Below are 25897 nucleotides of genomic sequence, written 5' to 3'. Positions count from 1 at the left end.
TCTGAGGCATGTTGATATTAAGAAGGAGGAGGTGTTTGGTGTCTTACTTTCCAAAACAATGCAACTTAGTCCCCAGGGCCTAATGGGATCTATTAAAGGACATTGAAGGAGGCAAGGAAGGAGATTGCTGGGGTCTACAAGTTACATAATCTGCTCGCATTTTTAAAAGAATGGACTTAATAGGGATTTATGCAGGAAGATCTTGTCTCACAAACTTGATTGAATTATTTTAAGGAAGTAATGAAGATGATTGATGAGTGGAGGACATGCGATGTTGTCTACATTGACTTTATTTAAGCAATTGTCAAGGTCTGTCATGATAAGCTCATCCAAAAGATCAAATGGAATCTGTAGTGAGTTGGCAAGTTGGATCCAAAAGACAGAAGTGGGAAGTTGTGTGTGGACCCTGTAGAGATCAGAGAGGTGCTAAACAAATGTTTTCCATCAGTTTCAACTCAGGAAAAGGAGAATATTGTAGAGGAGAAGAATGAGATACGAGATGTTAGACTAGAGAGAAACAAGGTTAGGAAGGAAGAGGTGTTATCAATTCTAGAAGGAGTGAAAGTAGACAAGTCCTCTGGGGCGGATGGGATTTACCAGAGGATTCTCTGGGAAGCTAGGATGGAGATAGCAAAGCCTTTGGCTTTAATCTTTGAGTCGTCATTGTCTACAGGTTTACTGCGTCAGGACGGGAGGATTGCAAATGTTGTGCCTTGTTCAAGAAGGGCAGTAGAAATCACCCAGGTAATTATAGACCAGTAAGCCTTCCATCTGTTGTAGGAAACATTTTGGAAAGTATTATGAGATAGGATTTATAATTATCTAGAAAGCAATTTGATTGCAGATAGTCAATATGGTTTCATCAAGGGCAGGTCACGTCTCACAAACTTCATTGAGTTTTTTGAGAAGGTGACCAAACATATGGGTGAGGGTAGGGCAGTTGACGTGGTATACATGGACTTCAGTAAAGCCTTTGATAAGGTTCTACATGGTAGGCTGTTGGAGAAAATGCAGATACATGGGATTGAGGGTGATTTAGCAGCTTGGATTAGAAATTGGCTTTCTGAAAGAAGGCAGCGAGTGGTGGTTGATGGAAAATATTTAGTCTGGAGTCCAGTTACTATTGGTGTGCCACAAAGATCTGTTTTGGGACCACTGCTGTTTGTCATTTTTGTAAATGACTTAGACGCAGGCATAGGTGGATGGGTTAGTAAATTTGCAGATGATACTAAAGTCGGTGGAGTGGTGGACAGTGTGGAAGAATGTTGCAGGTTACAGGGAGACTTGAATAAACTGCAGAATTGGGCTGAGAGGTGGCAAATGGAATTTAATGCAGATAAATTTGAGAAGATTCACTTTGGGAAGTATAACAGGAAGACAGAATACTGGGTCAGTGGAAAGATTCTTGGTAATGTGGATGTGCAGAGGGATCTTGGAGTCCATGTACATAGATCCCTGAAAGTTGCCACCCAGGTTGATAGTGCTGTTAAGAAGGCATACCGTGTGTTTAGTTTTATTGGTAGAGGGATTGAGTTCCAGAGCCGTAATGTCATGCTGCAACTATATGAAATGCTAGTGCGGCCGCACTTGGAATATTGTATACAGTTCCGGTCACCCCATTACAGGAAGGATATGGAAGCATTGGAAAGATGCAGAGGAGATTTACCAGGATGTTGCCTGGTCTGGAGGGAAGGTCGTTTGAGGAAAGGCTGAGAGACTTGGATCTGTTCTCATTGGAAAGAAGAAGGTTAAGAGGGGATTTGAAAGGGTGGACAGTGTAAGGCTTTTTCCTAGGATGATGACGTTAGCTTGTATGAGGAGGCATAGCTACAAATTCAGGGTTGATAGATTTAAGACAGATGTCAGAGGCAGATTCTTTACTCAGAGAGTGGTAAGGGCATGGAATGCCCTGCCTGCCAATGTAGGTAACTCAGCCACATTAGGGAGATTTAAACCTTGGATAAGCTCATAGATGATGACAGGATAATGTGGAGGGGGGGGGGTGCGGGCGTGGGCTTAGGTTAGTTCACAAGTCGGTGAAACATTGAGTTGTAAAATTGGCTTGTCTAAAGAAGATAGAGTGTAATTGTGGAGGGGTGTTTTTCTGACAGAAGTTCTCTGACTACTGTGTTCCACAAGGATCAGTACTGAAACCTCTGTTGTTTGTAATATATATAACTGATTTGGATAAAATGTCAGTGATCTGATGAGTAAGTTTGAAGATGACATGAAAATTTGTGACGTTATGGCTAGTGAGAAAGGGTATCAAAGGATACAGGATGATATAGATCAGCTGGAAAGTTGGATGAATGGCAGATGGAATTTAGTACAGACAAGTCTGAGGTGAAGCATTTTAGGAGGTCAGATGCAAGAGGAAGGTGTACTGAATGTGGCTGGACCCTGAGCAGCATTGATGTACAGAGGGATCTTGGAGTGCAAGTCCATAGCTCCCTGACAGTGGCAGCACAAGCGGATACGCTGGTAAAAACGGTGCACAGCATGCTTGCCTTCATTGGTTGAGACAAAAAAAAGCTGCAGATGCTGGAATCCAAAGTAGACAGGCTGGAGGCTGGAAGAACACAGCAAGCCAGGCAGCATCAGGAGGTGGAGAAGTTGATGTTTCTGGTGTGATCCTTCTTCAGGACTTATTGGTTAAGTATAAAGGTTGGTCAGTCATGTTGCAGCTGTACAAGGCTTTGTTCAAGCCAAATTTGGAGTATTCTGTGCAGTTCTTGTCACCATACTATAGGAAGGATGTAATGACTTTGGAAATAAATTTACCATGTTTTCAATGCTTTATATTGCCTGGATGGGAATGTATTAGCCTTAGAGATCAGGGAAAATTTGATTGTTATTACTAAAGCGTTGGATCCTGAGGGCAGCCTGATAGAAGTATATATAATTATGAGAGACATGGATAAAGTGAATAGTCAGAGTCTCTTCCCCAGGGTGGAAATACCAAATAACGCAGATATAGTTTTTAGGTGAAAGGAACAAAGTTTAAAGAAGATTTATGAGGAAAGATTTTTATATAAAGGGTGGTTGGTGCCTGGAACATGCTGTCAGGGGACGTCATAGAGACATAGAGTCATATAGCATGTAAACAGATCCTTGCCAAACATTATCCAAACCTAACCTAGTCCCACCTACCTACTCCTGATCAATATCCCTCCAAACTTTTCCTATTCATATACTTATCTAAATGTTGTAACTATACCTGCATCCACCACTTCCTTAGGAAGTTCATTCCACATGTAAACCACCCTCTGCGTAAAATAATTTGGCCCTCATGTCTTTTTAAAATCTCTCTCTTCTCACCTTGAAAATATGCTCTCTAGTCTTGAAATCTCCCATCACAGGGAAAAGACATCTACCATTAACTCTATCTGTACCTCTCTATAAGGTCACCTCTCAACCTCCAATGCTCCAATGAAAAAAATCCCAGCCTATCCAACCTTTCTTTATAACTCAATCTTTCCATACCCACAACAACTTGGTAAGTATTTACTGAACCTTTTCTAGCTTAATAATATCTTTCTTATACCTGGGCGACCAGAACTGAATATAGTATTCCAGAAGATATGATAGCAAAGTTTAAGGGGCATTTAGATAGACACAATAACAGGCAGAGAATGAAGGAATCTATATATACCATGTACAGGCAGATGGAATTAGTTTAGAATAGCATCATTATCGACACAGACAAGGTGGGTTGAAGGGCCTGTTCCTCTAATGTTCTATGTTCTATGAATCAACAAGAGGGAAAAACATACTTGACCTCACCCTTACCAATCTTCCTGCTGTAGATGCATCTGTCCATGACAGTATCAGTAAGAGTGACCACTGCACAGTCCTTGTGGAGACAAAGTCCCACCTTTATATTGAGAGTACTCTCCATCATGTTGTGTGGCATTATCACCAACCTAAATAGTACAGACTTCAAACAAATGTAGCAACTCAAGTCTGAGCATTCAAGAGGAGCTGTGTGCCATCAATAGCAGCAGAATTGTACTCCAGCACAATCTGCAATCTTATAGTCTGGCATATTCCCCATTTGATCATTACCAATCAAGCCAAGGAATCAACCTTGATTCATTGGAGAATGCAGGACGGCATGCCAGACACAGCACCAGGCACAACTAAGAATGAGGTATCAGCTTGGTGAAACTACCAAATAGGACTACTTGCATGCCAAACAGCATTAGCAGCAAGTGGTAGACCACACTAACCGATCCCACAACAAATGGACCAGTCATGAATGGTTGTGGATAACTAATTCAGTGGAGGAGGCTTCATAAATCTTCAAACCTCAATGTTAGGAGTACCCAACACATCAATTCATAAAATAAGGCTGAAGTATTCGTAGCAATCTTTATTCTTATCCATAAGTAATTTAAAACTTACAGAATAATGGTCACTATTCCTGAAATGCTCCCTCATTGAAACTTAAATCACTTGGCTGCACACATTTCTGCACACATCCCAGCCCCTGGCACTAAGGGAGTCCCAGTCTTTGTAGATCATTGTAGGGGAAGTTGAGATCACCCACCACAACAATTCTTTTATTTTTACATTTTCCCAAAATTTGTCCAGCTGCCTGTTCTTTTATCACTCGCTAGCTGTTGGGAGGCATGTCATACAATCCCATCAAAGTAATCGCATCCTTCCTATTCCTGAGCTCCACCCAAATAGCCTCGCTGGATAATCGCCCCACGGTGTTCTTCCACAGTACAGCTGTGATATTCGCCCTAATCAGTATCGCAACCATTCTCCTGCCGCACTATATCTTTTGCATCCCTCTCTATCTCACCTGAAACATTTAAATCCATAAAAATTACGCTGCTAGTCTTGTCCCTCTCTCAACCTGTAAGAGCTACATCATCATAGTTTTATATATTAATCCAAGTTCTAAGTTCATCTGCCTTACCTGTCATTTTCTTTGTATGAAAAAAATACACCTCAGACTGTCAGTTCTGCCATGTTCAGTGACCTCTCCTTGTCTGTTCTTCTCTTAGTCTTATTGGTCTTAGTCTCTGACTCTGCTTGTATCATCTTATTGGCCTTAGTCTCTGACTTTGCCTCTATCATCTTGCTTGTTAATCTAACGCTGTGGTTCCCACCCCACTGCCACACAGGTTAACTCTGGCCAAATTATATCTGATCTAATTAAAATCAACCTTCTTCCAGTTGAAAGCTTCAATTTGAGACCCATCCTTGTTCTTTTCCACAACAATCTTGAATCGAATTGTTATGACCATTGACTGCAAATTGCTCCTTCACTAATCCTTCGACCACTTGCTGGTTTCATTACCTAAAATTAACTCCAGGATAAATGCTTGTCTTCTGGGACCTTTTACACACTGACTTGAAAAGCTCTTGTGGATGCATTTTAAGAAATCTGATCCCTCCAAACTTTTTATACCATGACTACCTCAGTTACTCTTGGGGAAGTTGAAATCCCCATCTGCCACTGCCCTGTTAGTTTTACACTTCTCTGAAATTTGCCTAAAAATCCACGTTTCTAGTCTCTCCACCTGTTTGGGAGTTCATGGCTTCCTGTTTTCTGTTTCCTTCTTTCTTGAATAGAAGCATTATATTTGCAGCTCTCCTGCACAAGCCTTTGCAGAATTGTTTTCTTTTCTTTCAATTTACAGACTATTTTCTTAAATGTCTCCTCCTGCTTTCCTAGGTCCACAGTTCCCAGAAAGTAGCAACACAAGTGGATAACGTAGTCAAGAAGGCATATGGCATGCTTGCCTTCATTGGTCAAGGAATTTATGATTCTGTTTTAGTTTTTAGATTGATATGATTATGGGCGGCATGGTGGCTCAGTGGCTAGCACTGCCGCCTCACTGCGCCAGGGACCCAGGTTCTGTCTGTGTGGAGTTTGCACACTCTCCCCGCGTCTGCATGGGTTTCCTCCTGGTTATCTGGTTTCCTCCCACAATCCAAAAGGTGTGCAGGTGAATTGGCCGTGCTAAATTGCCCACCATGTTAGGTGCTTTAGTAAATATAGGGTAGGGGAACGGGTCTGGGTGGGTTATTGTTCAGAAGCTTGGTGTGAACTTGTTGGACCGAAGAGCCTGTTTCCATGCTGTAGGGAATTTAATTTAATGATTTTTGTTCCATGTCTGTGAAAAGTAAAACTGTGATTGAAATTAATCACCTTAGCATTTGCAAATTCCTTAAGTAAACTGGCTGGTAATCAGACCAGTGTTTATGCTGGAACTGTGCATATTTTACTTTGCCCACAGCATGCTTGTTCTGTGCAGCTCTGGAATCCACATATAGGAGGGATATGATTGCACTGGATATGGTACAGATAATATTTACCAGGATGTTGCCTGGGCTAGAGAGTTTAGTTTGAAGTGAGATTGGACAGCCTGGGAATGTTTTGTGTAGGACAGAGGACACTGAGGGCTAACATGATTGACACTCAAGAAGCTTGACATCATCTAATACAAAGTGGCCCACTTGATTGGCATTACACCCACAAACATCCACTCCTTCCACAGATGCTCAATAGCAGCAGTGTGTACTATCTACAAGATGCACTGCAGAAATTCACCATGAACCCAGAGACAGCACCTTCCAAACCCATGACCACTTTTACCTCGAAGTATAAGGAGGGCAGTTACATGGGAACATCACCATCTGTGAGTTCCCCTCCAAGTCATTCACTATCCTAACTTGGAAATATCTCACCATTCCTTCACTGTTGCTGGGCCAAAATCATGGAATTCCCTCCCTTATGGCATTGTGAGTCAGCCTACAGCACATGGACTGCAGCGGTTCAAGAGGGCAGCTCACCACCACCTTTTCAAGGGCAACTTGGGATGGGCAGTAAAATTCTGGTCAGCTAGCAATGTTCACATCCCACAAGGGAATACAATAAAAACCTGCATATTAGTTTTCTACAATTCATGCACAAGGACAACAAGATCCCTCTGCACTGAAGCATTTTGAAGTTTCTCTCCACTTAGATAATAAGTTGCCTTTCTATTCTTCTGACCAAAATGGATAACCTCACACTTAAACTCCATCTGCCAAATTTTGACCCATTCACCTTACCTATACATAGCCATTTGTCAATTTCTGATTTCTTTATTGCAGCTCACTTTTCCATGTATTAAGTGTCATCTGCAAATTTGACTATAGTACCTTCAAACCCTGCATCCCTGTCATTAATATAGGTAGTTATGGCCTGAGGACTGAACCCTGAAACACCCACTCATAAAGTCTTGGGAACTAGAAAAATACCCATTTATCCCAACTCTCTGTTTTCTGCTTGATAACCAATCCTCAATCCAAAATAATAAGTTATCCCCAACTCTGGTGACACAGTTATCCCCAACCACGGTGGCACAGTGGTTAGCACTGCTGCCTCACAGCGCCTGAGACCCGGGTTCATTTCCCGACTCAGGCGACTGACTGTGTGGAGTTTGCACGTTCTCCCCGTGTTTGCGTGGGTTTCCTCCGGGTGCTCCGGTTTCCTCCCACAGTCCAAAGATGTGCGGGTTAGGTGAATTGGCCATGCTAAATTGCCCGTAGTGTTAGGTAAGGGGTAAATGTAGGGGTATGGGTGGGTTGTGCTTCGGCGGGTCGGTGTGGACTTGTTGGGCCGAAGGGCCTGTTTCCACACTGTAAGTAATCTAATCTATGTGATCTTACCTTATGTATTATCCTTTTGTGCAGCACCTTATAAAATGCCTTCTGGAAATCAAGATATGCTATATTACCATATTGTTTGTTACACCTTCAAAGAACTTGAGCAAATTAGTCAAGTAGGAAGGAGCAGTACTCCAAAAGCTTGCGATTTCAAATAAATTTATTGGACCATATCCTGGTGTCATGTGACTTCTGACTTCCTCCATAGATAAGTAGCTATTTTGAACACTCCATCAGATCCACAATGTTTTCTCTACTGAACTGATTATGAAGAATAAATTTGTTATTGGACATCAAACGGTTCTTGCCTGAGTGAGCCGAGAGAGGGTAAACCTGTGACAATTGCGGAAATGCTTGACTGTAACTGTGGCATGGTTTTAATAAAATCCCAATTAACGATACTTTGTTTTAACTATAGCTCAAAAAGAAGACCCTGGAAGTCACCATCTGGGATTACGATCGATTGTCCTCCAATGACTTCCTTGGTGAAGTGAGTAACAAAGACATAGATTAAATCAGTGCATATCAATTATTGAGATTAAATCAAAGTAACAATTTTCTTATTTTAAGTTTTCCATATTATTGAACAGTTCTTACCGATAATTGTTTTTATTATCTGTCATTTTGGAAATATGCACTATTTTGATCACATCTTGAATAGCATATTTATTATTAGATACATTTCCTGAGAGATGACACGAAGATTGGTGGAGTAGCAGAAAGCATAAGGGACTGTCAAAGAATACAGGAGGATATAGATAGTCTGGAGAGTTGGGCAGAAAAGTGGCAAATGGATTTCAATCTAGACAAATGTGAGGTGATGCATTTAGGCAAAACTAATTCCAGAGTGAATTATACAATGAATGGAAGAACCTTGGGAAAGGTTGATGGGCAGAGAGATCTGGGAGTGCAGGTCCATTGTAGCCTGAAGGTGGATAGAGTGATCAATTAGGCATATAGTATGCTTTCCTTATTGGATGGGGTATTGAGTTTAAGAGCTGGCAAGTCATGTTAAAATTGTACAAGACACCGGTTCGGCTGCATTTAGAACACTGTGCACAGTTCTGGTCGCCACATTACTAAAAGGATGTGGATGCTTTGGAGAGGGTGCAGAGAAGATTCACCAGGATGTTGCCTGGCATGGAAGGTGCTAGCTATGAAGAGAGGTTGAGTAGGTTAGGTTTGTTTTCATTAAAAAAAAGGAGATTGAGAGGGGACCTGAGGGATACAGATGGTTAGGAACTGACCGACAGGTTTAGACAATACATTTGAATCGGCTCAGGCCTGGAGGGCCGAAGGGCCTGCTCCTGGGCTGTAAATTTTCTTTGTTCTCTTTGTTCTTAAAATATTACTAAAGGCAAAGGAGCATAGAAACATGATCTGTGGAAACAAATCTTTAAATGAAGAAGAAAAACTAATGCATTTTATAAAATAAAGCAGATAATGTCCTATACTTTATCAATAAGGGCTTTAAGGATGTATGTTTGTTTGCTGAGGTGGAAGGTTTGTTTTGTCACCATACTAGGTAACATCATCAGTGAGCCTCCAGTGAAGTACTGGTGGTATGGCCTGCCTGTGTTTTCTTGGGTTGATAATGTCATTTCCTGTGGTGATGTCATTTACAGTTCTTTTTCTCAGGGGGTGGAAAATAGGATTCAAGTCAATGTGTTTGTTGATAGAGCTCAGGTTGGAGCGCCATGCTTCTAGGAATTCTCATACGTGTTTTTGTTTGGCTTGTCCTAAGATGGATGTGTTGTCCTAGTCGAAGTGGTGTCCTTCCTCATATGTATGTAAAGATACTAGTGAGAGTGGGGAGTGTCTTTTTGTTGATGTTCATGTTTCCTGGTGGCTAGTTTTCTGCCACTTTGTCCAATGTATTGTTGGTTACAGCTCTTGCAAAGTATTTTGTAAATGACGTGAGTTTTGCTTGTTATCAAATCTTCTCAAAACTGGCTGAGGGCATTAAGAATAGTAGCAAAAAAACTCATTCTACATGCATACAAATAGAGCATAGAACATTACAGCACAGTACAGTCCCTTCAACCCTTAATGATCTGTTGACTTGTGAAACCCATCTGAAGCTCATCTAACCTACACTATTCCATTATGATTCATATGTTTATACAATGACAATTTAAATGCCCTTAAAGTTAGCAAGTCTATTAGTATTGCAGAGAGGGAATTCACACACTTTCTACTCTCTGAGTGTAGAACCTACCACTGACATCTGTCCTATATCTATCTCCCCTCAATTTAAAGCTATGTCCCTCGTGCTCGCCATCACCATTTGAGGAAAAAAGGTCTCACTATCCACCTTATTTAATCCTCTGATCACCTTGTATGTCATGGAGTCTTGATCATTGAGACATACAGCACAGAAACAGACACTTTGGTCCAACTTGTCCATGCCGAACAGATATTTAACCTAATCTAGTCCCATTTGCCAGCACTTGATTATACCCCTCTAAACCCATCCTATTCATGTACCTATCCAGATGCCTTTTAAATGCTACAATTGTGCCAGCCTCCACCACTTCCTCTGGCAGCTCATTCCATATACGCATCACCCTCTGCATGATAAAGTTACCTTTTCTCTCTCACCCTAAACCTATGCCCTCTAGTTTTGGTCTCGCCCACCCCAGGAAAAAGACTTTGTCTATTTATCCTATCCACGCCCCTCATAATTTTATAAACCTCTATAAGGTCACCCCTCAGTCTCTGCTGCTCCAGGGAAAACAGCCCCTGCCTATTCAACCTCTCCCTGTAGCTCAAATCCTCCAACCTTGGCAACATGCTTGTAAATCTTTTCTGAACCCTTTCAAGTTTCACAACATCCTTCCGATAGGAAAAAGACTAGAATTAAATGCAATATCCCAGAAGTGGCCTAACCAAGTCCTGTACAGCTGCAACATGTCCTCCCATCTCCTCTACTCCATATTCTGACCAGTAAGAGAAAGCATACCAAACACCTTATTCACTATCCAATCTACCTACGACCCTACTTTCAAGGAGCTATGAACCCGTACTCTAAGGTATCTTTGTTCAGCAACACTCCCTAGCACCTTACTGCTAAGATTTGCTTTCCCAAAGTGCAACACCTTGCATTTATTTCAATTAAACTCCATTTGCCACTCCTCAGCCCATTTGTCCATCTGGTCCAGATCCTGTTGTAATCTAAGGTAACTTTTTTCGCTATCCACTACACCTCCAATTTTGGTGTCATGTGCAAACTTACTAACTATACCTCCTGTGTTCACATCCAAATTATTTATATAACATCATAAATAACTATTTAAATAAGCAACTTGTGAAGAGTGCAGACTGTACTGCAAGCATCAGAAAGCTTGTCATAGAGGAAGCATCTTTACTAATGGCTTACTTTCGTGCTCTAAAGATTATTAGGACACTTAGCAAATAAATATCCCATCATTACTGTTTTATGAATGTAGATAACAGCTGTTCCATTATGTCTGTTTGGAAAATTAGCCTCAGAGTTCATAATCATAAAAACCTTCATCTTTTGACCAAAGAAGCATTTAATTTACAATCACTGACAGAAAAAGTCTCCTATATTGCTTCTAAAAGACAGAAAACGACGTGAGTAGGAATCTTAAATTATTTCAACTGAAGCAACAGAAGCAGAAACAAATGATAGAACTTAAGAAAGCACAGCAGGAAAAGAAATAATGTATGGAGGAGGGTGTGATTTATTTTGGGCAACCAAAAATGTCTTGCTCAGTGTTATGACCATAATTGGGTCTTTTGCCAAAATTAATGCTAGTTTTCACATAAAGAAAATATGTATCTGCGTTTTTTTTTGTTCAAATTCAGGATGTGGACTTTGCTGGTTCGGCCATAATTTTTCCCCATCCATAATTGTCCCTTAAGAACCTGCCTTCTTGAACCACTATTGTCCATGTGCTGTAGGTAGAGGAACAATGTTGTTAGGGAGGGAATTCCAGGATTTTGACTCACAAATAGTGAAGGAAGAGTGATATATTTCCATGTCAGGATGGTGAGTGGCTTGGAAGGGAACTTGTTCCTGGTGGTGTTCCCATGTATCTTCTGCCATTTTTCTTCTAAGTGAAGTGGTCATTGGCTTGGAAGGTACTCTCTAAGGAGTCTTGGTGATCTTGTAGATGAAACACATTGCTGCTACTGAGCATTGGTGGTAGAGGGCATGGATGCTTGTGGATGCGGTGTTAATCAAAGCTCCTTGGATCTCGTTGGAGCTGCACTCAACCTATTCCATCACATTCCTGACTTGTGTCTTGTCATTTGCCAATAGCGTAAAGGATTACGGTGATAATATGAGTAAAGGACATTGGAATGTTTGATCAGCCATAATATGAATGGTGGAACAGGCTTGATGTGCTGAATGACCTAATTAATTCCTATTTTTTTCATTTTTCATGTTTCTAAAGAGAAATCAAGTTAGGTGAGTGAGAAAATTCATGGCAAATGCCATAAAATGTGAGTAAATGTAAAGTTTTTTCCTTTCACTAGGAAAAACCAAAATGCAGAATATTATTTAAATGGTGACAAATTGGGAAATGATTGATAACTTTGTTGAAATGTACAGAATTCTTAAAGGTCTAAAAAAGAAATATGCAGAAAAGATATCACTCCTGCCTAGATTGTCAATGATTATGGAACACAATCACAGAGTAACAGGGAAGCTATTTAGGATTGAGAGGAAGAGGAGTATTTCCACTCAGAAGGTAATAGCTGTTTGGAATCTACCCCAGAAAGCTGTGAAGTGCTAATCATCAAGTAGATTTCTTCATCATTCTTCCATAATTGGCCATGAGAATAGTATGGAAGAATGACGTTAAGATGAATAAACCACAGTCCAGAATGACATAGTATGCATAAGGGGATGAATGGCTTATTCCTGTGCCTATGTTACTATATTCCTGCAAAATAACCATTTAAGATTTGTAATATAATTCACGAGGATATCAGTCCAGTTCAAAAAATAATTATGAGGAACCCTGTCTTTCAGCTTTCACCATTTTCGCATCTGCCCAAACTCCAGCACCCTAAAACTCTGCCCAGACCTACCATGCACCTTCTATGCTGCCTACTCCCAGAAGACTGTAAGCTATGAGAGGAGTAGTTGACCATTCAGCCCATCATGTCTGCTCTGTCATTCAATGAGATCATGTCTACTTTGTTAATCATCAACTTCACTGTCTTGCATTGTCCCCATAACTATTGCCAACAATTTATCTTCAGCCATCCACGTCGATGATACAGTCAAGAAAGCACACCAATATATCTACTTCCTCAGAAGGCTAAGGAAATTCATCATGTCCACAAAGACTCTTAGAAATTTTTAAAGATGCACTGCAGAAAGTATCCTATCTGGATGCATTGCAGCTTAGTATGGCAACTGCTCCGTCAAGACCGCAAGAACTTACAGAGAGTCATGAACACAGCCCAGTCCATCACGAAAACCAATCTTCCATCCATTGACTCCACATATACTTCCAACTACCTCAGGAAAGCAGCCAACATAATCAAAGATCCCTCCCACCCCAGTTATATCGTCTTTCACCCATTCCATTGGGCAGAAGATACAAAAGTTTGAAAATACATACCAGATTCAAGAACAGCGTTTTCCCCACTATTATCAGACTTATGAATGGACCTCTCATTTATTAGAAATTATGTTTCTCTGAAACAAGTAATTGCAGAGTGCTTCAGAGAACATTTGCAGGACACCTGCACCAACCAACTCCCCCTCCCTTTCTGGCAAGGATATGCAGATTCTGGGCCTCCTCCATCACCACACTCCAACTATCTGACGCCTGGAGAAAGAATGCCTCATCTTCTGCCATGGGACCCTCCAACCACACGTGATCAATGTGAACTTCACTAGTTTCTTCATCTCCACTCTGCCCACATTATCCCCGTTCCAACCTTCCAACTTAGCACTACCCTCATGACTTGTCCTACCTGTCTGGATTAGTGGTGCTGGAAGAGCACAGCAGTTCAGGCAGCATCCAAAGTGCAGCGAAATCGACGTTTTGGGCAAAAGTCCTTCATCAGGAATGCCCATCCTGATGAAGGGCTTTTGCCCGAAACGTCGATTTCGCTGCACTTTGGATGCTGCCTGAACTGCTGTGCTCTTCCAGCACCACTAATCCAGAATGTGGTTTCCAGCATCTGCAATCATTGTTTTACCTTGTCCTACCTGTCCATCTTCCTTCCCACCGATCTGCTTTACGCTCCTCTCTGACCTGTCACCATTACCCCCACCTCCATCTACCTACCGAACTCTCAACTACCTTTTTCCCACCGATCTGCTTTACGCTCCTCTCTGACCTGTCACCATTACCCCCACCTCCATCTACCTACCGAACTCTCAACTACCTTTCCCTCGACCCCCCCACTTCCCCTCACACCACCACCACACACATTTGTTGCTCCACCCCTGGACTCACAAGTTTCGTTCTTGACGAAAAGCTCTCACCTGAATCGTCAATTCTCCTGCTCCTTAGAAGGATATGGGCCAGGTGCAGAGAAATGGGGTTAGCATGAATGCACATTTTGGTCAACGTGGATCAGTCTGGGCCAAAGGGCCTGTCTCTTTGCTGTAAGACTCTATGACACTGTGACCATATGAATACTGAGGTCTGCACGACCAAATGACTAAATGTATGTAACACCTGCTGTCTTCTCCTAAAATATTCCATCATCTATAACTACTTTGAAACTTTTTTGAAAAGGAGCCATTTCTTTATTTCATTTGATGCTCATTTTATAATTTGAAGATCAATCTTAAAAGCATGTATAAAATTTCCAAAACAAGATACATTTGCTGGGAATCTGAAATAAACCTACAAAATGCTGGAAATTCTCAGCATTCATTTCTAGATAATAAAAAGTTAACGGGAAGCAATTTACAGGCCCCTAAAAGGCAGAAACTGAGATAGGGGTTTCATAGGAATGGAAATAGGTCATTCAGCCCATCGAGGTTGCCTCGCCATTCAATTCTATCACAGCCGATTCAGTGCTTCAATGCCTTCTATCCACTGCATCCTCATACACCACCAGTAATCAGTTAGTTTAACCTTTATGATGGAGAACCTTGTTGAAACAATAATTAGTATCAAAATTAACAGGACAAATGTGGATTAATTAAGGAAAGTCCACTGGATTTATTAAAATCAAATGATGTTTAATTAACTTGCTTGAGTTGTTAAATAGGTTAACAGGGTGGATGTTAATAACACTGTTGATGCAATGGACATGAATTTACAAAAGGATTTGATAAAATGCCACATCACAGAATTATAAAGAATTTATTGCTCCTGCAATTAAAGATGACAGTAGCAACATGGGTGTGAAGTTGGCTGCTTGACAATAAACAGAAAGAAGTTGAAAAGATGCAAATAGGCTGGTGAAACAGATGGACAAATGGATATAACATTTAATGCTGCGAAGTGTGTTCACATCACATAGCAGACTTGTGGGAAAAATTATAAGTCATGTATTAAAGAGACAGTGACAACATGGATACAAAATAGGCTGAGAAACAGAAACCAACAGTAATGATTAACAAGTATTTTTTGGGCCAGACAAAAGTTTATATTGAAGTTCCCTCGCTGTTGGAATTGGAACTCTTGCTTTTCTTCATATATACAACTGATGTAAATTGTGGTCCACAGGGGACAATTTCAAAGTTTGTGGGTGATACAAACTTGGACAAATTGTAAACTGAGGATGATGGTGTGGAACTTCAAAAATGACATTGACAAACTGCTAGAGTAGGTGGATAGGGGACAAATGAAGTTTTAGATTAGATTACCTATAGTGTGGAAACAGGCTCTTCAGCCCAACGAGTCCACACTGACCCTCCGAACAGCATCCCACCCAGACTCTTCTCCTATATTTACCCCTTCACCTAACACTACGGGTAATTTAGCATGGCCAATTCACTTAACCTGCATATCTTTGGAGTGTAGGAGGAAACCAGAGCACCCGGAGGAAACCCACGCAGACACGAGGAGAATGTGCAAACTCCACATAGACAGTTGCCTGAGGCGGAAATTGAACCCAGGTGCTCCGGCGCTGTGAGGCACCAGCAGTAACCACTGTGCCACCATGCTGCCCGAGTTCATTGTGAAGTATGAGGTGATTTGTTTTATCAGAAAGAATATGGAAAGGCAGTATTAAGGTGGGAGTGTATGTACATAGATAAAGTTGTCAGGTTAGACAACGATGGCTTTTAATAAAGCTTACATTACTAGAGAAATAGAGTACCAGAGCAGTGAGGTTATCTCGAGCTGATATAAGACACTGGTTAAACTTCAGCTAGACTATTATGTACTTTTCTAGTCACCACATTATGGGTTATTTCTGATCAATGTGTTCGGAGATGTAATAGCACACTTCTGGAGCAGGTGGAAGTTAAATCCAGGCTTCACATTATAGAAAAGTCAGGAATGCATAAGAGAGAACACAAAAGTGGTTTGTGAAAATCGAATCAAGGATGAGAACTTCAGTTATGGGGAAAGATTGGAGAAGTTGGGATTGTTTTCCTTGGAAAGGAAAGTGACAGCAGGAGATTGGTCGAAGTTTTCAAAGTCAAAAGTCATTGTCTAACAGGTTTATTTAAAATTACAATCTATCAGAGTATTGTTTCTTCACCATAGAACGTAGAACACAGAACATTACAGCGCAATACAGGCCTTCCAAACCTCGATGTGGCACTGACCTGTGAAATCAATCACCATTTATCCTACAGTGATCATTTAAATGCCCTGAAAGTTGGCGACTCTACTACTCGTTGCAGGCAGGCCATTTCATGCCCTTACTACTCTCTGAGTAAAGAAACTACTCCTAATATCTGTCATATATCTATCACCCTCAATCTAAAGCTCTCACTGTCCACCCTACTTAATCCTCTGATCATCTTATATATCTCTATTAAATCACCTCTGAACCTTTTTCTCTCGAACAACAACAGTCTCAAGTCCCTTAACCTTTCCTCATAAGACCTTCCCGCCATACCAGGCAACATCCCTGTTAAATTTCCTCTGCACCCTTTCCAATCCTTTTTATAATGCAGCATCTGGAACTGTATGCAATACTCCAAGTCCAGAGTTTTGTACAGCTGCAACATGACCTCATGGTTCCGAAACTCAATCACTCTACCAGTGAAGCTGAATAAACTGTATGTTTTCTTAACAACCCTATCAACTTGGGTGGCAACTTTCAGGGATCTATGCATGTGGACACTGAGATCTCTCTGCTCATCTGCACTATCGAGAATCTTACCATTAGCCCAGTACTCTGTATTCCTGTACTCCTTCCAAAGTGAATCAGCTCACACTTTTCCACACTCAACTCCATTTGCCACTTCTCAGCTCAGCTCTGCCGCTTATCTATGTTCTCTGTAACCTGCAACATCCTTCTGCACTGTCTACAACTCCACTGACCTTAGTGTCAACCATAAATTTACTAACCTATCCTTCTACACCCTAACCCAGGGTATTTATTAAAATGACAAACAGCAGTGACCCCAAAACCGATCCTTGCAGTACACCACTAATAACTGAACTCCACAATGAATATTTCCCATCAACCATTCCCCTCTGTCTTTTCTCAGCTAGCCAATTTCTGATCCAAATCGTTAAATCACCCTCAATTTCATGCCTCAGAATTTCCTGGAATAACCTACTGTGGGGAACCTTGTCAAATGTTTTACTGAAATCCACATACACCACATCAACCACTTTCCCCTCATCCACCTGTTTGGTCACCTTCTCAAAGAACTCCATAAGGTTTGTGAGGCACAACCTACCCTTCACAAAACAGTGTTAACTATCCCTAAACAACTTGTTCTTTTCCAGATAATTATAAATCCCATCTCTTATAATCCTTTTCAACATTTTACCCACAACTGATGTAAGGCTCACTGATCTGTAATGACTAGGGTTATCTCTCCTCACCTTCTTGGACAAGGAAATATTTGCTATCCTCCAGTCTTCTGGCACTATACCTGTTGACAATGATGACATAAAGATCAAAGCAAAAGGCTCGGCAATCTCCTCCCTGTCTTCCCAGAGAATCCTAGGATAAATTCTATCTGGCCGAGGGGACCTATCTATTTTACACTTTCCAGGATTGCTAACACCCCCTCCTTGTGAACCTCAATCCCATCTAGTCTAATAGACTGTAGCTCAGTATTCTCCTCAACCACATTGTCTTTTTCCTGTGTGAATACTGACAAGAAATATTCATTTAGCATCTCTCTTATCTCTTCTAACTCCATGCACAACTTCCCACTACTGTCCTTGACAGGCCCTAATTTTACTCTAGTTATTATTTTATTCCTGACTTACTTATAGAAAGCTTTAGGGTTTTCCTTGATCCTACCTGCTAAGGACTTCTCATGGCTCTTAGCTCTCTCTTTTGGTCCTCCCTGGCTAATTTGTAACTCTCAACTGCCCTAACTAAGCCTCACATCTCATCTTTACATAAGCTCCTTCTTCCTCTTGACAAGAGATTCAACTTCTTTAGTAAACCATGATTCCCTTGCTCGACCACTTCCTCCCTGCCCAACAGGTACATATTTATCAAGGCCACACAGTAACTGTTCCTTGAACAAGCTCCACATTTCAATTGTACCCATCCTCTGCAGTTTCCTTCCCCATCCGATGCATCCTAAAGCTTGCCAAATCACATCATAATTGCCTTTCCTCCAGCTATAACTCTTGCCCTGCGGTATATACCTATCCCTTTCCATCGCTAAATTAAACTTAACCAAATTGTGGTCATTATCATCAAAGTGCTCACCTACCTCCAAATCTAACATCTGGCCAGGTTCATTACCCAGTACCAAATCCAATGTGGCCTCGCCTCTTGTTGGCTGATCTACATACTGTCTTCAATGTTTGATATCATCTCTCCACTGCTCCTTGTGATTCCGGAATATATGCAGTGGATTTGAATAGCTTTATTCCCAAGTTATCCATGAAGACCTTGAATAGATTGACTGAAATTTGATCTTTGATCTGACTAGATCTCTATTGGTAGTCCGTATCTAGTAAAAAAAATTAAGTAATTCTTCTACAACCCTTTTAACTGTGATGTTAAGTAATAGAATTGCCTCTGAAAATCTAGTCGACACATCCATTATTGATAATAAATATTTTAATAGTTAATAAATAAACCCACTTTTTGTTTGAGGTCGGTAATCCACGCAATCAATCAAGATTGTTGTGAAAGGTTCCTCAAATGCTGGAATAGGTATTAAAGGTACAGGTTTTATTACTGCCTGTGGTTTTCTGATTAACTGACATGTACGACACATCTGGCAAAATTCAACTACATCTTTGTGTAGTCCAGGCCAGTAAAAATGTTTTTGTATTTTAGCCTGTGTTTTCCTCACCCCTAAATGACCTCCAAGAGATAGCTCATGTGCCATTCACAGCACCTCCTTTCTGTACCCTACTGGCAAAACAGTTTGATGAATCTCCGCTCTTGTCTCATCGGCTTGAATGTGTGATGGTCTCCATTTCCTCATTAAGACATCATTCGTTAAGTAATAACACACAGGAATGCATTCATTTTCTTTCTTTGTAAATACCTTTTGATATAACTATTTTAACTCATCTTTTTGCTGTAATTCAATCAGCTTAGTAGAGCTAAAGATACTGGTATGTTTACCTATTTGCTCCTTCTCTATTCCACTTATCTGATCAAAGAAAATTTCCGATAACTCTTATCAGCTTCCTTAAGGTTTCTTTTTTGCCTTGTTGTAAGTTATCCTTATGATCTTCACTGAGATCTACCTTTCCCTTTCTACGTGAGGATTTCTCTTTGCCCCAGTTTCTCTCCCTCATGGACTGAAATTGATTCTGGAAGCCAAGCCGAGTTTTATGGACATGCTCATAACCATCAGCCCCTTCAGCTGCTAACCTTGCTGTTTTAACTCTCTGCTCTTCAACATGAGTTTGCATTACTTCAGGCAGTGAATTTTTGAATTCTTCCAAAATAATTACCTCTCTAAGGGCACCACAGGTTTGCTGGATTTTTAAAGTTCTTGTCTATCTATCGAAATTACTCTGTTTGATCCTTTCAAACTCAAGAAAGGTTTGACCAGGGTCCCTCTTTAGATTCCTGAAAATTTGTCTATCAGCTTCTGGTACAAACTTACATACACTTAAAAATGGCTTTTTTTCACCTCCTCATACTCCCCAGTTACCTCCTCTGACACGGATGTGAATGCCTCACTCGCCCTCTCTGCAACCTTCATTTGGATCAACAAAACCCACATTGGCACTGGCCACTGCATTTGTTTCGGCTCCTTTTCAAATGAGATGAAAAGGTCTTCCACACCCTTCTCATCAAATTTAGACAATGCTTGAACGTACTTAAACAGCTTCTCACTGGGCTTCTGACTACCAGAGGCTTGCTCATCCTCATTCTTTCCCTCACTAAGCATACCCTCAGCCTCTATGTCCAGCCTTTTTCCTTTTTAAGTGTCAGTTTTTGAAGTTCAAAAACTATCTCTTTTTCTCTCTTCTGCTGCTCTTTTCTTTCTCTACTGTCTCTTTTTCCCTCTCCTGCTTTTAATCGAAACTCAAAGCTGTTTTATTCCTGCTGCCCTTTCCTTATCTCTCGACACTAACTCAAGCTGCTTCATTTACAATTGAATTTTTGTCATCTCTATAGATTCCGATGGTTTCTCCAGCAAGAATAAACGTTGAGCTACTACTGTAATTATCTCTCCTTACCTCACAGAAGCAGGCAGGTCCAATTCCAGCTTCTCTGATAATTCCTGCAGCTTGGTCTTATTCACCTTTTACAAAACTTCCAAAGTTACAGCATCCACATCCAGAAAACCTTTGGTGACTGAAAGAGCCATTACTATTCTAAGCTTTGTCTAACCAACCAAACCAACACCCAAAATAAAGACACGAGCACCTACCACTCACTGTTTGGAATCCTGCAAAGAGCGTCCAATCTGTTATGGACTAGGCCAGACCAAAACATTCTTGAACAGGCAGCCCCAGACCATAACTTTGCAATTTGTTTTGGTAAGTGTATAGTGAAAATTACCCAGAGTAAAATGGCTAGGTCGACTATTAGATTTTAAAACAGACAAAAATTTATTCGCAAAATTACATAATGAAACATAAAGAACAGAATAAAGAATGCCTACAGAACTCAACTTATCCAACTAGACTTATCCGAACATGCAGAACAGTCCCAATGAGCAAACTCCCTTTAAAAACCAGTATAAATGGAGCACATGCCCACAGGTAGAAGTTGAAGGGCAGCAAAGAAAGAGAAAGTTTTCACACAGCTCCCTGGTGAACTTCCCAGTTCAAGACTGAACTAAATCTGCTCAGCTCAGCTCAACTAAAGAGTTGACCACTCCCCTCTCTTTATACAGGTCACTTCTAATGCATGACCACTTTGTCCTAAAGTCTCATCTGTTTACATATAAACAAAAGGCCTCTCAAAATCTTTTTCATCTCTGTACCAAACCAGACTGATCGCAGCACTGCCCGGTTTATTGCCCGTCTGGAAAAAGAAAATCAAGGACCGAGTCTCCTTGAGCTAAGGAACAGCTTTTAGGAAAAAGAGGGACTAGCTTTGTGATACCCTGCTCTACACATGTCTCCAAAATGGCCACAACATTGATGTTCCAGGTACCAACCCATGTTGCAAGTTCACCCACTTCATTCTGAATGCTCCTGGTGTTGACGTAGACATGCTTCAATCCACCTTCCTGCCTGCCAGTACATTTCTGCGACCTTGAAACCTTATTCAGGACCTCACTCCTCTCAACCTCCTGTACACTGGAGCTACAATTCAGGTTCCCATCCCCCTGCTGAATTAGTTTAAATTAGCACACATCTCCCCCCAGGAGATTGGTACCCCCTCTGGTTCAGGTGTAGATCATCCCATTTGTAGAGGATCCATCCACCCAGAATGAGTCCCAATTACCCCGGTATCTGAATCCCTCCCTCCTGCACCATCCCTGAAGGCACGTGTTCAACTGGTCACTCTCCCTATTCCTCATCTCACTAGCACATGGCATGGGTAACAAACCAGAGATGATAATTCTGTTTGCTCTAGCTTGAAGCTTCTACCCTAACTCCTTGAATTTCTGCCTTAAATCCCCATCTCTTTTCCTAACTATGTTGTTGGTGCCTATGTGGACCACAACTTGATGCTGCTCCCCCTTCCCCTCAAGGATTCCAAAAACATGATCACAAACCCTGACACCAGGGAGGCTACACACCTACTGTGAGTCTGTTTCATTCCCACAGAATCTCCTATCTATCCCCCTAACTATGGAGACAGGTGAAGTTTTCAAATTTACCAAAGCTATGAACAGAATGGATATGCAGAAACTGTTCCCACTCATAAATAGATCAAAAATAGATGCACAGATTTAAAGTGTTTTGCAAATGAAGCAAATGCAAGGTGAGAAAAGACTCTTTCATTCAGAATGAAGTTTGAGTTTAGACTGCACTGCATGGAAGAGGCAGGTTCAATTGATTCATTGAGAGGGATTTGATTTTTTTAAAAATAGGAACAAAATACAGGATAACAGGAAAAGGCAGGAGATATACTTTAAAGTGGTCTGAAAGCTAATGCAGACTTTATGAGCCAAATGGCCTCCTTTTGCATGCAAATATTTTGTGATTAGTTTAAGGAACATGAGAATTGGGAGCTGGAGTTGGTCATTCAAGCCTGCTCTGACATTATTTCTGATCATCTTCATCACAGCCATTTTCCTGCACTGTCCTCACATCCCTTGTTTTCTTTAATATCTCGCCCTATATTGGTCTTTGTCCTGAATGCATCCAATGTCATAGTCTCCTGAGAAAATCCCAAAGGTGCAAAATCTCCGGGGTGAAGGGGGAAACTATTCTTGTTGGTGAAGGGAGAAAAAAAACAAAGACAAGACTTAAGATGATTGCCATTGCAATTTTTGACACTGAGAAAAGCAATTTCAGTCAGCAATGTCTCATTTCTGCAATGTACCTGCCTGACACTGGTGATAGCAGCTTCAATTGAGATGTTTAAAAGACATTAATTGATAATTTTTTGAAGGGAAAATATTTGCAGGTCAATAGAGAAAGTCAGGGGAGTGGTTGAGATTCTGTTGCATTGGACAAGTACAGACATGAGAGACTGACTGGCCTCCTTCTGGGTTATACATATTCAATCTTTCTATGCTTTTATGCCAACAATGATCCAAATATATTCTTAATACAAAGTCTTGTTTTAATTCTTGGTTTCATCCTTAATTATCATTTAAATAAATATAACTAATTACAACACGCTCTGATTTAATAAATAACCTCCAAGAAAAGCAGTGGGCTCATATTTTTAAGCTTTTCCATCTTATTTTTAGGTGCTGATTGACTTGTCTAATACCTCACATTTTGATAACACACTGAGATGGTATCCCCTGAAGGAACAGGCTGAAAGTATTGACCACGCAAGGTCCCATTCTGGACAAAACAGCCAGCAGTCACCAAAGCCCTCAGTTATTAAGAGTCGGAGCCATGGTATCTTCCCAGATCCATCCAAGGGTACGTGATGTTCACTTTTCATGAAATGTTTATATAATTCCTTCTTTATCAATGCCCCTGATCATTCAAGGGTCAACACCCATTGCACAGGAGGAGGAGTCTGTCTGTCAGTTTAATTTACTGCTTAATAAAAGTAACCAGGATGAACACTGATTTGTAGATGAAAGTACATCCTAAACAATGAAGCAATCACTCAGTTTGTGACTAGATGGAGAATAAGTTGTAATTCCAGTATTCAGGAGGGAATTGAAGAAGTTGATCATGTCTAAAAACATTACCTGTCTTAAATGTAATACAGGTGAAATGTAATAAAAAGATATTGAGATTCACTTTTGGGTTTTTGAGTGAAAGGTCAAACAAATTATCTGAGTTCTGAGGAAACAAAATTTGCTTTCGTTGTGACAGCATCAGACATTTTTTAGCCATTTGATGTAGTCTGGTACAGTACCTTTGAGGAATCTAGTCACAATGGCTGAAGTAATTTATAAATAATATTACATTAAGAACATGGACAAAGCAAAGGAGTTAAAATTTAAATTGTTGCTCATATGACAATGTTGATGCTATCAAATTTGATACTTCAATTTTTTGTCAACTTGTTACAAAAAAAAAGGCTTTTTATGGTTTTGCTGTAAGAAGAACCTTAATGATCAAGAAAAGAAAATATTCTTTTGGCCTTCTCCAACCCAGTTCAGGATCTTGCAAATTCCCTCACTCCTGTAGCATGAGCAATCTTTATATTATTATTGATAGTTTGAGTTCATTTTCAATGTAGGTTGCTTCTGATACTGTTTGACATTTTCTTCCACTCCCAGCTAAATGTGCAAGTATTTCCTCTATTAATATCCCAGATTTAATAATAACTCAAACATGTCCCTTCCTGTGATTTAGATGCATGTTGAATCACAGATTAAAGAAAAATCCTACGGTGACTAGTGATGATCGGAAAACATTTTGTCAAATATAATGGAAATACAAATGATGAAATATAACTGATGATGGCACTCTGACATCTGTAGAGGATTGAGACAAGATTTCAGACAAGAATGAGTGTGGAAAAAGAGAAATCATAGACACGACACTAGAGAGCTTTGGAATGTACAGTTGTAAATAAAAGAGTGTGACAGTACATTTGGAGTGCGAGACCCCTACTTAGGGAAAAGAAGCCAACAGCCTCAGACATATTGAATGTGTGGAAACTCACAGCCCAGACAGTTCTCAGGAGTGGTACCTAATTATGTGAGCAGCAGTATCAGCCTCAAGCACAGAATAATACAATTTGCATTCCTGCCATTTTCTAACCCTTACCCTAACCCTAACCATACTGCTGGCTCAGCATTGAACATACAGCTGTAATCACATTACCAAGAATCTTTAGGGCAACATTTCTTCTGATTTTCTGCCTCTTAGCTTTGAATAGCAAGCTGATATATTTACATAATAAAACTAAGAACTATGGATGCTCAAGATCAGAAATAAAAACAGCAGGTTTGGCAACAGAGAAAGCACAATTCACATTTCAAGGCTAGTGACTCTTAATCACCTATCTTCATGGTGGAATCAATGTATTGCCTTAAGTTTGGTGAAGGAAATAAGTTTAGAGAGCAGCGCATGCTCCTTGGGTCTTGTTAGGTGGCATTGGTTATGACCAGGTGTTTCATTATTGCCTTTGTTAGGAATAGGATTATATTTCATTCTGTGGACACTAACAGTTGCATACTCAAGGAATGCTACACTCTGAGAGCTGCAATCTTTTGAATGAAACCTTCAATCAAAGTTCCATCTGTACCCTAGTGGACAAGAACAATCCCACTACACTATTCTTAAGAGCAATACTGGAATTTCTCTCAGGATCATCCTTCAGTCATTAACACCAAACAATCTGTTTATCAAATTACTGTCACATGGTGGTTTTAAGGAAGCTTTCTGCATGCTAATTATGTTACAACATCAACTCCAGCTCACAGGCTGTGAATGTTTTGGGAATCACAAGTTTGTGAAATACAAGTATTTTATTCTTTCTATTTCATCAAAACATCTGACCGACTTACTTCTATAAAACGCCCTTCACTTTATCTATTTTAAGGAAAACATGTGTAATTTTTACAACAACTTCTTATAACTGTAGTCCCTCCTCACTGATACCACCCAGAAAATATGTTCCAATGCCTTCACAACTTAATAAAAATAAAGAACTGACGACCGGAAGTGGCAAATACAAATCACTATAAATGCCAGAGAAAACATCACAGATGCGCTTCACAGGAGGCTCCCAAGCACTGAGGATGTCACCTAGACAGGGGACGAAACGTCTGCAACACAAACTCCCAGCTCAGCGACAGAACCAATGAGCACCCGAGCTACAAATCTTCTCCCAAAGAATAAAGAATAAAAAATAGTTTTTTCAAAAACAATTATTTCATGTGATCTCGTGCTTGTTTCTTTTCTATGTACTTGATCTTACACTTGAAAAATAAAGCTGTGTCCATCAGAACTAACATTCAAACTGACATACCTGCTGTTAAAACAATGATGTGAATCTGGGTTCAATGGATGTGTGTAATTGTCAACATTTGATTATGGAACCTATTAGCTCTAGCTGACTGGTATTTACTGCTTCTCACCTGCAGGTTGAACCTGGTTAAATTTCTGATGTT

At 40.5% G+C, this 25897-nt stretch overlaps 1 protein-coding gene across 1 annotated transcript in view; it reads left to right on the top strand.

Moving 5' to 3' along the window:
• Window positions 1–25897, top strand: part of pcloa (piccolo presynaptic cytomatrix protein a) — a 577994-nt gene that overhangs the window by 421228 nt on the left and 130869 nt on the right. Inside the window, exons 19-20 of the mRNA XM_060842523.1 lie at window positions 8087–8158; window positions 23060–23240. Coding sequence (XP_060698506.1) covers window positions 8087–8158; window positions 23060–23240 — 253 coding nt within the window. The remainder of the gene's footprint in view (window positions 1–8086; window positions 8159–23059; window positions 23241–25897) is intronic.

Source organism: Hemiscyllium ocellatum, chromosome 23, assembly GCF_020745735.1.
Source record: "Hemiscyllium ocellatum isolate sHemOce1 chromosome 23, sHemOce1.pat.X.cur, whole genome shotgun sequence".
Classification (NCBI taxonomy): domain Eukaryota; kingdom Metazoa; phylum Chordata; class Chondrichthyes; order Orectolobiformes; family Hemiscylliidae; genus Hemiscyllium; species Hemiscyllium ocellatum.
Note: the sequence above shows the minus strand (reverse complement) of the source record. Positions and strands in the feature narration are given on the sequence as shown.